The sequence below is a fragment of the Syzygium oleosum genome, unplaced genomic scaffold, assembly GCF_021117445.2.
Source record: "Syzygium oleosum isolate NSW1041296 unplaced genomic scaffold, Sole_v2.1 Sole_v2.09, whole genome shotgun sequence".
In the NCBI taxonomy this organism is placed as follows: Eukaryota; Viridiplantae; Streptophyta; class Magnoliopsida; order Myrtales; family Myrtaceae; genus Syzygium; species Syzygium oleosum.
The window spans coordinates 7,453,817-7,466,929 of NW_026607493.1; the positions used below are offsets into that span (position 1 = coordinate 7,453,817).

General features: G+C 39.8%; 1 protein-coding gene across 2 annotated transcripts; it reads left to right on the top strand.

Annotated features, from left to right (window-relative positions):
* Positions 1-4,607: 4,607 nt before the first annotated feature.
* LOC115691075 (NADPH-dependent aldo-keto reductase, chloroplastic-like) lies at positions 4,608-8,006 on the top strand. 2 transcript variants are annotated; one of them, XM_056314813.1, is made up of 7 exons: positions 4,608-4,845; positions 4,941-4,991; positions 5,077-5,153; positions 5,522-5,609; positions 5,957-6,232; positions 6,810-7,055; positions 7,792-8,006. In XM_056314813.1, the coding sequence occupies exons 1-7, from the start codon at positions 4,714-4,716 to the stop codon at positions 7,801-7,803; spliced, it is 882 nt and encodes a 293-aa protein (XP_056170788.1). In that variant the 5' UTR covers positions 4,608-4,713; the 3' UTR covers positions 7,804-8,006. The 2 variants fall into 2 exon arrangements, with proteins under 2 accessions (XP_056170788.1, XP_030473504.1); XM_030617644.2 differs by lacking the exon at positions 7,792-8,006 and adding an exon at positions 7,140-7,500 and having other exon boundaries at positions 4,609-4,845.
* The last annotated feature ends 5,107 nt before the right edge of the window (positions 8,007-13,113 follow it).

The following is a 13,113-nucleotide window of genomic DNA, read 5'->3' on the forward strand; positions in this document are numbered from 1 at the left end:
TTCCTACATGTAATTGATTTGCTAAAATGATGGGTTAATATCATGAAAAATCTCAAACTGGTATATCTATGACAAATTTATCATAAACTAATTTTTTAACTACCAAAAACCCCAAACTGATACACATATCACAAATTTACTCTCCGTTAGTTTCCGTTAAATTTTATCATCAAATTGTTGAATTGAGTGACACGTGACAGTTGACAGTTATACCGATTTGAGGTTTTACCCTTCGATTGTCACAAGTATATCAGTTTGTGATTTTTCGCCGTATTAATCCAATTTAACGGAAACTAACGGAAAGTAAATTTGTCACAAGTATACCAGTTTAAAATTTTTTGTGGTATTAACCCTAAAATGAATGAAAGGTAGATAGTTAAGAAGTTCAATGTTATTTTCAGTTGAAGTCAATATTAATTATTTTCTATTGAATACGGTATCACCCTAAAGCAATTAAAAACTTGTGCTAAAAGAAAGCAATTAAGAGTGGAATAGCTTCGAATGACATAACGTATAATCGAAACATAAGTGAGACATTCAACATCACTACACATAAATTATATCATCTACTTGTATCATGTATATTGGTTTTTATTTCGCAGATGCTGAGATTAGTAACTTTTATTCAATCTTATACTTACAAATCCTCCACTAACTTATTGACATTGCTAATCAATCACAGTCAAGGAAATAAAAGTAAAAGTATTGGTAATAAGTTCGTCGTAGGACGATTAGCAAATTCTTTCGAGCAATGCTACATTTGTCATGCCCAAATAAGCAACCAAGAGAGGGTGAATTGGTTCTTCAAGAGAACACAAGCTAATTTTGTAGAGCCCACCGCTATAAAAGTTCTACTCCTGTCCACAAAATGGACTAGCAATATAAGCATAAAAAATTAAAGAGTTTAGGGAAAGAGAAATTGTAAACAAGATTTATTGAGATTTGACTCAGGTGTGCTACTTCTCTTATAGGCCAAATTCCACTAATACCATCTGATTACCAGTGAGTAACTTCTTGTTATGCAAAATCTGACCTCCTTTAGCAACCCCACTATAGACTAAGTAATTATTAGACCTCTCATAACCTTGTAAACACAGCACAGTAGATCATCTCCTCAAACTAATTACAACTCAAAGTTTGACTTTGTCTTTGACTTAGACAAATGCATTCGCTCTAACTATAATCATTTTTCTCATGTGTCTATAAATGGGTTTGTGACTCTTGCTAACTCTTAAGAGCAACACTCAAATGGATTTTATAATCTTGCAAAAGACATGGAATCAAGAACATCACAACGCTGCTCAAATTCTCTTATTTTTGCCCTTCTCAACCGTATCAGATTTGCCCGAGCAATCTCCAATTTATAGAGCTCCAAATTCGAGTCTAAAAATTGCTAACGCCACAATCTGACTTTCTTCTACGGCAACCCCGCTATAGGTTAAATAATTATTGGACCCTCCAATAGTCGTTCTCACATGCTTGTGCTTACAGTACGGTAGATCCTCTTTGCAAATTATTAACCACACCTCTAAATGTATAAAAAGAGTCCCTTGCACATTTTGTCTCTTAGGTAGATAAATGCCTTCACTCTAAAGTACGACACTTCCCTTATTTGTTTTAAAATGGGTTTGTCACTCTTGCTAGCTCTCAAGAGCAATACTTAAATGGGTATTACAAGCATAGAAAAATAAAAGGACTCAAGACCTCTCAGCAACGCTCAAATTCTTTTATTTTTGCCCATTTCACCTAGCTTAAATATGGCCAAGTTTTCTCCATTTTGTAGAGCTACCAATTCATACATAGTACCTGGATCATGACCTACCCCGCTCTCTAGCTCTAATAACCTAAATCAAGGTTGGAATCCACTATGTAGAGATGTGATAGCGTCTAAAGATGCTTCATCCTACTTGTAGCTCTGCTTCTGATATAAGTAATCCTCATTAGCCTAAACACTTTCTTCTCTCATGAGAGATGCTCAGATTCTATAGATAAATACAAACGTATTTATACAACTTCTATACACAAGAACAACAAGAAGATGAACACTCGGAGCATATAAACTAATTTCTGTTCATTTCCCTCCGACTCTACTACTTCTTTTGACTAAAATTTATAGCCATGAGACCTCAAAGGACATTTGAAATCCAAATCCCACGAGTAAACATTGGTTTCGCCATTAGCAATTGCAAAACGTCACTCTGCAGCTTTGTAGTAACAATTTCCTAACATAGTTTTGCATCTGTTGCTGTCTGTCATCCTCTGCTACCTATTTATATATGCTAAATTGTTTTAATATTCTCCAGTCCACTTTTTGTGTATTCTAGCGCCTAGGACAAATTATAAATCACCAATTTGAAATCAAATCAAATTGATTAAGGGTGCGGTTGTTTCACAAAAAATGAGTGATTTGAAAAATATTTTCCGAGAAATTATCATTTATATCGTTTAGAAAAATAGGTGAGTGGAAAAAATTTTCATCGCCCATAAAAATAGTTAGGCATAGATTACTATTGATGATGAAAATATTTTGTATTGACTAATTTTTTTAAACAATATAAGCAATCAGCTTTTGGAAAATATTTTCCAAATAACTCATTTTCCACGAAACGAACGCACCCGAAGAGTGTGGTCTTCCATCCAAGATTGTAGAGACTCATAGTAGAACCATTATCCTGTTTGTAGTGAGAACACCTTCTTGTAGTTAATTCCATCCAAGTTTCTATGGAAAAATTGTCCAAAAAGTCTTAAACCTATTGTACGGCAGCCAATTCAGTCCTAAACCTTTCAATTTTGCTAATTCAGTCCTAAACTTTTTAAAAAGTTATCAATTCCGTCCTAAACCTATGACTATTTACCAATTTAGTCCTAAACCTTTTAATGAATTGCTAATTTTATCCTTTCAGCTAATTTTGGCCAGAAATCGCTGACGTGGCGGTCCAGTCGGCGCCAGATGTCTTACGTGGCACTAACGTGGATAATTTTATTTTTTAAAAAAAAATTGAATTTTTTATTGATTTTTATCGATTATTTTACTTTTATTCTTTTTTTTTTCTCTTTCTTCTTCGTTGAGCTCGCTGGCAGAGGGCCAGCGCAGGTGGTCGGCCACTGGACGACAGCCAACGACCCCCGTCGGCCACTGGGCGACGGCCCTCGCCCCCCCTCGCTATGGCCAACGGGGGCTTGGGCGAGGACTCTTGATGCCCTCGCCAGCCGCAGCGAAAGCTTGCAAGCCGTCGCCAAATCCGGCGAGGGCCGCGACGCCTTCACCAGATCTGGCGAGGCGAGGGCGTCGTGGCCCTTGCCCAGGCCGTCGCCGGCCACAGCGAGGCGAGCGATGGCTCGTGATGTCCTCGCCGACCGTAGCGAGGACTCGTGACCCTCGCCAAATCCGGCGCAACAAGGACTCGCGATATCCTGGTGAAGGCGTCGCAGCCCTTGCCCAAGCTTTCACTGGTTGCAGCGAGGGCAGGCGAGGGCCGTGACACCCTCGCTGTGGCCCGTGAGGGCCTGGGCGAGGGCTCACAACGCCTTCGCCCAGATCCGGCGAGGGCTTCGTGGCCCTCACCCAAGGCTGGCGGGGGTTACCGGCCATCGCCTAGTGGCCAGCCACCTCCGCCAGCCCTTAGCCGGCGAGCTCAATGAAGAAGAAGAAAGAGAAAAAAAAAAGAATAAAAGTAAAATAATCGATAAAAAAATTCGAATTTTTTTAAAAAAATATAAAATTATCCACGTCAACGCCACGTACAGCCAGCGCTGGCTGGACTGTCACGTCAGCGATTTTCGGCCAAAATTAGCCGGAAGGACAAAATTAACAATTCATTAAAAGGTTTAGGACTAAATTGGCACAATTGAAAGATTTAAGACTGAATTGACAACTTTTAAAACGGTTTATGACTGAATTGGCGAAATCGAAAAATTTAGGGCTAAATTGGCCGCCGTACAATAGATTTATGACTTTTTGGACAATTTTCCCAAGTTTCTACATACCCAAGCTTGTTATCCTTCTACATTTAAGTACCTTTGAACATGAAAAAAGCACTATAGGGATTTTTCCTATCGTGAAAAAGCTTTTACTCGAAGACTACAAAACTTTGAGTAGAAGTTCTATTATCAAATTTTGTGACAAATATATGCATTGAAGATACTTTTGGATGGACTTTAGGGGAGAGAGAAAGAGAGCTATCTCTTAATTAATTTGATTTGATTTAAATCAAACTAATATAAATTTTTCCTTACCAAAAAAAAAATATAAATTTGGGGTTTTTTATGACACAAAAATTTTGTTTTAAGTATTTGTGTCGTAATGGTTAAGTTTAGATTTTTTAGTAACAAAAAAATCGGGATATATGTGTCATAACAGGTATAGTTTGGTGTTTTCTATTGTATTAATCCGAAAAGAAAAAAGAAAAAGGAGGAATTTTAGGCTGAAATAGTCGGAGGGTTCTACTTCTAGTCCGGCAAGACCCTTGGCCTCTTTGACTTTGACCGTCTCTCAGACAGAAATCGGCCACAAAATGCCAAAATTGGAGCGACCATTCATCGTGTCGCTTCCGCCGCCACCTTATTCTCTTTCGTTTTCTTCGTCGTCGTCTTCTACTTGGCAACGTGCGCAACAAATCCGCTCCTTTGCTCCTCCCAGTTTAGAATTGTTTTTTATTGAAGCTGTAACTGCTGCTACTACTACGCTGCATACTCTGCAACAAACCAATCAGCATGGCGAGAGAAAGCGAACGCGAGTGTCTGTGCTTCGATCTCAACACGGGTGCTAAGGTCCCGTCCGTCGGCCTCGGGACCTGGAAGGCTCCTCCTGGCGTCGTCGGCCAAGCCGTTGTCGAGGCCGTCAAGGTTCCCTCTCCTCTCCTTTCCTCTCTCTACCTTTCATCACGGTCCGAATTGATTTGTCCATGGACGATGTTGCTTCAACATTCCTCGTAATGCAGGCCGGTTACAGGCATATCGACTGTGCCCGCGTTTACGACAATGAGAAGGAGGTGAACTGGGTTTCTTTCCCATTGTTTTTTGATTCGCCTTGAGTATGCAATTGTTTATGTAGTTGAAAAATAATTAATATTACAGATAGGCGTGGCGTTGAAGGAGCTATTCTCCACAGGAGACGTGGATCGAAATGAGATGTTTATCACATCCAAGTTGTGGTATGCCTTCATTCAGCCTCTGTCTTGAGACATTATTTTTCATTTCTGTGGTTTGGAGTTGTTTCAAAGTTGCAGAATTTGTCTAAATCATTTGTTTTACAGGTGAGCCGTTATTATTTCTCGTGACTTCAGATTGATTGCAAAAAAATGAAAGAAAAGTTCTGATGATGCAGAACAGCCCATAATTTTTCACGTCTATAATTTCAAATTTAGTTTTTCAAACCACAGCAATCATGGGTTCCGAATCCAAGATTTTTCTAAAAACGAATGGTTTTAACTTTTGGGCCTTGTGACTTTGGTTTGGATTGCTATTTTGTTTATTTATGTACCGCTACAACATTTAAGTTTCAGATTGATTACAAATGCAGGTGCAGCGACCATGCGCCTGAAGATGTTTCCAAGGCTCTAACTAGGAGCTTACAAGACCTGCAACTCGACTACGTTGATTTATATCTTGTATGTTGTTTTGGCACAAGCATTTCCAATATTTGTTTGTGCACTGACTTTAAATTAGTCAATTGATTGTAGATCTGGAATTTGGCCATTCCTGAGGAGCTTGATCATAGCCAAAGTAGAATATTGCATAGCTTTTTTGTGCAGTTCAGGATTGAGATTGGAGAGTAGAAGCTTCTCATTTGCCAATTTTAAAGTGAAAAAAAGGAAAACTAAAATTCTAGTAGAGGCTGATGCTGAGGTTCGGGCCAAAGGCCAAGAGTGAAGCTGACATAGTGCAGATGTTTCCTATCATAATGATGATGCTTTTTACATTAACTCATTTTCTTGTTTTCTTTGCTGTATAATAGATTCACTGGCCTGTGCGGACGAAATCCGGTACTCGAGGCTTTGCCCCAGGAGACATGGTTCCTCTATGCCTTCCCGAGACATGGACGGCTATGGAAGGGTTGTATGCATCAGGTCAGGCTCGTGCAATTGGAGTCAGCAACTTCTCAACTAAAAAGCTGCAGGATCTCCTCAAATATGCAAAAGTGCCTCCAGCTGTTAATCAGGTCGAATGCCACCCTGTTTGGGAGCAACCAGCACTCCACAACTTGTGCAAATCTACTGGTGTCCATCTCTCGGTAATCTCCGAAAAATTAAGATTCTCAAAACTCTCCCATTTCATTTCAACTTCTCATTAAAATTACGTTTAGAATATCGGAGGATGTGAGTCATCAAGTAGTAGTTGGACAATGTGGGTTGGTTGGCGATTGGCAATGGTATATGTCTCACCTACGATGCTTTGAACCTGATGTTAACAGTGCTAGCCGGAGTAGGCTAGTTGCCTTCGTGATGGCCTATGTTGTCGTGACCATTGGCAATGATGGTTGCAGCTGCTGGCAGACTATGGTCACTGGTGTGATCATCGGTTGATCATGGGAGGAGCAAAATAAAAGTCAAGCTAGTTCTACAAGACGTCTTTTGATCATGGAAGCCATCTTCCAAACTTTAATGTGCATCTTTCATCATTTCATAAGAAGAGCTAGTTCTCCTTCAGTTTTCAGTGTATTGAGTGTGGAAAAGGAGATGTTTTCCTGCAACTAAAACATGCACCCTGAGCTTTTTATTGGCATCCGACAACATATAGCACGAATCTTGGACTGATGATTGTGTATTATGGAAGCTTCAATTTCAACTGTGGATTTCGATTCTTTGCAGGCTTATTCTCCTTTGGGATCTCCAGGGTCATGGGTCAAGGGGGAGATCCTGAAGGAGCCAGTTTTGGTTGAAATTGCAAAGAAACTCAATAAATCGCCTGCCCAAGTAGCTCTGCGCTGGGGGATTCAGATGGGGCACAGCGTCCTCCCTAAAAGTGTAAACGCATCCAGGATTAGAGAGAACTTCGATTTGTTCAGTTGGAGCATCCCTCCTGAGCTCTTTGCAAAATTCTCTGGACTCCACCAGGTATATACGTCACCTCTCCATACTCTTGTTGGATCTTCTTTCTTGATGCATGTATTCATTTGACCTTGCACATTTGTGATACAGCAAAGGCTTCTCCAAGGGAACTTTGCAGTCCATGAAACATGCAGTCCTTATAAAAGCCTGAATGATTTGTGGGATGGCGAAATATGAGAGCAGTTAGGTTTCCCTTGGTACGACGCCGCTGAAGAGGGAAATAATTGCTCTGTTTCTTTTTCTTTTTTCAAAAGCATATAGACCTTCAGATGAATGTTAGCATTTTGAAAAGATCATGTTTTCCATTGTTTTGGAACTTCTGATCAGGATAAACATCAGTCTAGGTTTGCTACCTACAATTTGGCTTTGCTAGTAGTGAACTTAGGCTTGTCATGGTGAATCAATCGCCGAATAGTAAAATCTTTAACATTTGCTCAGACTTGTTTCCATCCGTCTGGTCCGTCTACTGTTGCATAGGTCGATCCTAAATTACAATTTGATTGATAACATGTTGCCTCTTGATTGAATAGGAGATGATGCAAACTGATGGTATAGAGTTCTTCTAACTCCCTTTCAACACCCTGAATCTGATATATATAGATTAGAAGGGCATGCAAATGATCCCTCACTAGGAACCAATCCCCACGTAACGATCGTAAACTAAGCTTATTTTTGTCATAACTCTTGCATAACGTCTCATTGAGCATAAACTCTTAGAAATGTGTTACGACACTTTATACAGGAATTACGATAAAGATGAACTTGGGATACTTTGATTACAATGGGTGATTGGTCGCATGAGGGACCATAGCCGGGGCCTAAATTAGAATCTTGAATAGTGAATACTACGAATGGAGGCCTCTTTTGGAGTTTAGATTGCTGGTTTCTGAAAACTCTTGTTTGTTTGTTCATTTTCTGTTTATGTCATTAATGAATCATCAGAAAAGTTGAAACGGCTGAAGCTGTTGCAACAAGGAGGAGCTACTTTTCCAACATTTTGCAGCAATACTATTACGAAGTTCACATTCTCAGGATATACTTTGACGTGCTCTTTCTCTAGGAAAAGCTTTTTCGGCCCCTTTCTTCACCAGATCTAACAAATTAATCACAAAAAAAGAATGTCGGCAAACATGAGTGTCCTAATTGTAAGATCCCCAACCGTAGTGCAAAGAACATAACCAGAAACAGAGGAGTTCTGCTGCCAAGTCCTGTTGTCAGTTTTCTTATGTTTTACAGAAGCTAATTATTCTGGGTTTAACCAATCACATGAAACAACTCACGGGAGAAGGATTGCACTCTACATATTATTTGATTAACAATGGCGACATGAGGTTATCATGTCAAAGAATGAATGAAAATGTAAAGGTACTCTACTTCAACAATGATCCTACACTATTGCAAGTATTAGAAAGAAACTGAAACTGAGAAGAAATTAAGGGTATAACATTCAACAGATCCAACCACATTCCTTGAATCTTCTCAAAATATGTGCCATCAAACTGCACTAGATCCGCCGCCTCCAGCACCGCCGCCTCCGCCACAAGCAGAACTGGCAGCTGCACCGCCACCTCCACCACAAGCAGAACTGGCAGCTAAACCTCCATCTCCTCCTCCAAATATTGTATGTCCATGGGCATGATGCCCGCCTCCGCCGCCACCCCAGCTGCCCCCTCCACCAACTCTTAAACGATAACGACCTCGGAAGATATAACTTATGACAGCAATTACGGCTAAGATAGCCCAAACTATTATCATGATTACCCACGGTTTCATTTTTCTCTGACTAGCTCCAGCACTTTTAATAGCTCGTCTGTTGAGAGAAATCTGCCAGGCCAATGTGCAGATAACGAAACTCGAGGCGCTTCCTAGTTAATCACAGCCTGATGACTGATACTATATATATATATATATGGTGGTCATTGAGGCAACTTTGACCTTTGAATTTTCTCCACTTATCTTGCAAGGCAAAACTAAAACGTGGATATCTACGACAAGCAGCCGAACTTTGTCCAGTATAACACAGGAATAATTGACCATTTCTCGGATTACGTGGGCTCATTCAACGCATTGGGTTGACACGCAACACATTTCATCTGCGGAAGGATATGATAAACACGGTCCTGAATTGCATTATGACCATGTGAGTGGTCAACGTAAAAAATGGCGATCCAAGCTTGGAAAACTACGCAAGACAATCAATTAACCCAAATGGCGAAGCACGATATTCGTTTTTCTTTCTTAACCTTTTGGAACATGTCTCATGCCTTACCATAATTTATTTAACGACTAACCTTGGGACGCATGTGATTCTTTTTTTTTTTCCTGTTATTAGAGGATGTCTATAAGTTATATTAAATTTACGAGGAGCTTTCCAGTTTGAGTGATGCTTTGTAATCTTGAATAGTGAATACAACGAATGGAGGCCTCTTTTGGAGTCGAGACTGCTGGTTTCTGAGTACTCTTGTTTGGTTCTTCATTTTTTATCGTTAAGATTAGTCATCAGAGAAGTAGAATCGGCTAAAGCTGTTGCAATGAGAAGGAGCTACTTCTCCCATATTTTGCTGCGATGCCATTATGAAGCTGACATTATGAGGATCCACTTCGACGAGCTCTTTTCTCTAGGAAAGCTTTGATCGGTCGTCGTCACCAGATCTAATGAATTAATCGCAAAAAAAGAATGTCGGGAAACATGAGTGTCCTAATTGTAAGATCCCCAAACGTAACAGGAGACAAAACAAGAAACAATAGAGTTCTGTAGCTGCCAAGTCCTGTTGTCGGTTTTCCTTACGCTTTACATTAGCTGATTATAATGGGTTTCAACTAATCACATGAAACGACTCCTTGGAGAAGGTTTGCAACTCAACATGTTCTTTCATTAATAGCAGTAACATGAGGCTATCATGTCGATGAACGAATCGAAGCGTAAAGGTACTCTACTTCCCACAATCATCCCGAACGATAGCAAGTATTAGAAGGAAGCCGAAAAAAAGAACAGAATTAAGGGTAGAACATTGAACAGATCCAACCACCTTCTTTCATTCGCCTCAAAATATATGTAATCAAACTGCACTAGCTCCGCCGGTGCCTCCAGTACCGCCGCCTCCGCCACAAGCAGAACTGGCAGCTAAGCCGCCAGTTCGGCTTTTGACGGAGGTGGCGGCTGTGGCATTGGTGGGAGTACTGCTTGTTAGAAATTAAACCAAATTTATAAATGTTGAGGCTATCGATCAATTATCGAGTTGTCGATTCAAGGTTGAAGTTATCGATCGTCGATCGATTACCTCGTTGTCAATATTGATGATTGTTCGGTGTATGAGTTATATAGAGTATTTATTGTAATGTTATTTTCAAAGAGTCTGTTCGTCTTTCTATGTCTTGACTGTTCATGTTTTTAGGTTTAGTTAATGTTTTGTAAATTCTTATGAACCTATCTCCTTAAAATGTTATATACATTTATGAGTCAGTCAAGAGTCATGTATGAAGCATGTAAAAGGCGAGTCTTGTAATTGTTTGTGATAAGCTAAAAACTAGTACGATGAAATAAAGAAAACAAATAAGTCTATCCATCTTCTTCTCCTCTTTGAGATTGTGTGAGTAATGAGTGTTTCACCTTCGAATTTTCTATCAACAAACAATCAGCTTCCTCTTCAATACCCTTTTCTTACCAAAGAAAATTATGGTAATTGCGGAAGCACAACTCTAATATCAATTATTGAGGAAGACACACAATGCTCACTTCAAGAAAACTCTCAGAATATTGGTTGGGACAACTCTCACACACACATTTGTATGCCAAGCACAACTCTCACTTATGGGAGCTAAGCTCGCTCACACACTCTTAAATGAATGCCAAGCTCAAGGCTCCACAAACGAGGGTTCTTGGGTATTTATAGGTTCTTGGAGATTATGCCTCCTAACAAATCTAGATATTTGGAGTAAAATATCTTCCTAAAAGTATCCTAGAAATATCCTATATGTTGTTAGATAATGTCTCCCTAAAAATATCTAGGAATATCTAGTAGCATCTCCCTAAATATTTCTAGAAAAAATATGTCTATAGATATTTCTACTTGTCTCTAGATAATTTTAGAAAAAAAATATCTTCCTAGTCATTTCCACACTCTCCATTAAATATTTTTCAACAAAATATTTAAATATCTATATTTCTAGAAATATCTAGAATTTCTTAGAAAAGAGAGGAGGTGAATTTCTTCGACAGTAAAATTGTGATGCACGAATGTCCCACAGGCAAGAGGACGTGGTATGGTTGACAGGCCAACGTGTTGGGTGAGCCCACGTAATCCTAGAGACTGTCTCGTCAATTTTTCGTGTGTTGTACTTGTTGGGATTTTGGGCCAAAAATCCATAGGGTGAATGAGAAGTGTGTGGGTGAAAGTGTCATAGGGTAGAAGAGAGATGGGAGATGGGTTGAATAGTTGAGCGCCTCACAAATGGGTTTGGGCCTGAGGGCCCACTTTTGTGGAAGAGAGAGGACCTACGTCAAGCTAGGTCGGTCCACCTCCCGCGCGCGCGCCGCCGCCGCCGGCCGGGTCCATCGGTTTTTATTTTTTTCGAACAGACACGTTGTTTAGAATTTATTTATTTATTTATTTATTTTTTGGACAAATAAACATGTATGTTCGTGAGGTTCGGTTCGCGAGAACAGAAAAACTCGCGACTCTTCATTTTTCGTCACTTGAATAAGACCGAACAGTTTAGTTCGGAATATATATATCACTTCGTGGCATTCATTTTTCCTAGACGCACTCTACGCATATTCACTTCATCATTGTCATTTGGTGCGATTGTTCGCAAAATTGCGTTCGTTGGAGTCCTCCCGAATACGTACCGCTTCGGAGGAACGAGATCCGTTCTATCCTCTGGGAGACGATTGTCCAATATCCTCGGGTACTCGATTGAGGGCCAAATTCGTCTTAAGGACACGACGTTAATTCGTTGGGCTCGGATCAACATTACGCTTATTTGGTTGCTGCGCTTTCGAGTTAGTTTTTTCTAACGTTTGATTTTAATTTCTGATATACGAACTTAGCCGACAACAATCTTAAGACGAATTTTGCTTCGGTTCTGTTCGTATATTCTTATGCGTTGTTCATATCAAATATCATATTGCCGTTTCTTTAATTCGAACTTTTGTATAGTTCGTATGTTCCTTGTCATATCGTATAGAATACGATTCTATTTGCACATTACTGTTCGTTAACGAATTTTTGAATATTGTTCATATTAGAAATTTTCAATTCTGTTTGTGAATATGGTATGTGTTTATATTTCAGAAATGGCTTCGACTTCGGTTAATCTGTTCCGAATCACGAGAGAAAAGCCGGAAAAGTTCAATGGTACGGATTTCAAGAGATGGCAACAAAAGATGTTGTTCTATCTCACGACCTTGAACTTGGCTAGATTCCTCAATGAGGATGGTCCTAAATTGGACGTTGGAGAGACAAATAAAGAAAAGCTTTAGCTGCTGTGTGGACGCATGGAATCATTCGACTTCTGTGTCGCAACTATGTCCTCAACGTGATGGACAATACTCTCTATAACGTATATAGTCCGCTAAAAACGGCTAAAGAGTTATGGGATAGTCTGGACAAGAAATACAAAACCGAAGATGCCGGATTGAAGAAATTCATTGTCGGTAAATTTCTGGACTTCAAGATGGTTGATTCAAAGACCGTCTTAAGTCGGGTTCAAGAACTTCAAGTGATTATGCATGATATTCATCTTTGAAGGAATGACTCTAAGTGAGACATTTCAAGTGGCTGCATTCATTGAAAAATTGCCACCATCCTGGAGAGATTTCAAGAATTATCTCAAACACAAGAGAAAGGAGTTGTCACTTGAAGACTTGATTGTTCGGTTGAGGATAGAGGAAGACAATAGAAATTCCGAAAAGAAAGTTGGCAGCAATTTGGCGGTCTCAAGGGTCAATGTTGTTGAAGAAGGATCAAAACCCAACAAGAAGAGAAAAATGACTAGCAAGTACGGAGAGGGATTCACCCAAGGCCTGAAGAAGTTCGTTGGCAAGTGCTTCAAGCGTGGCAGA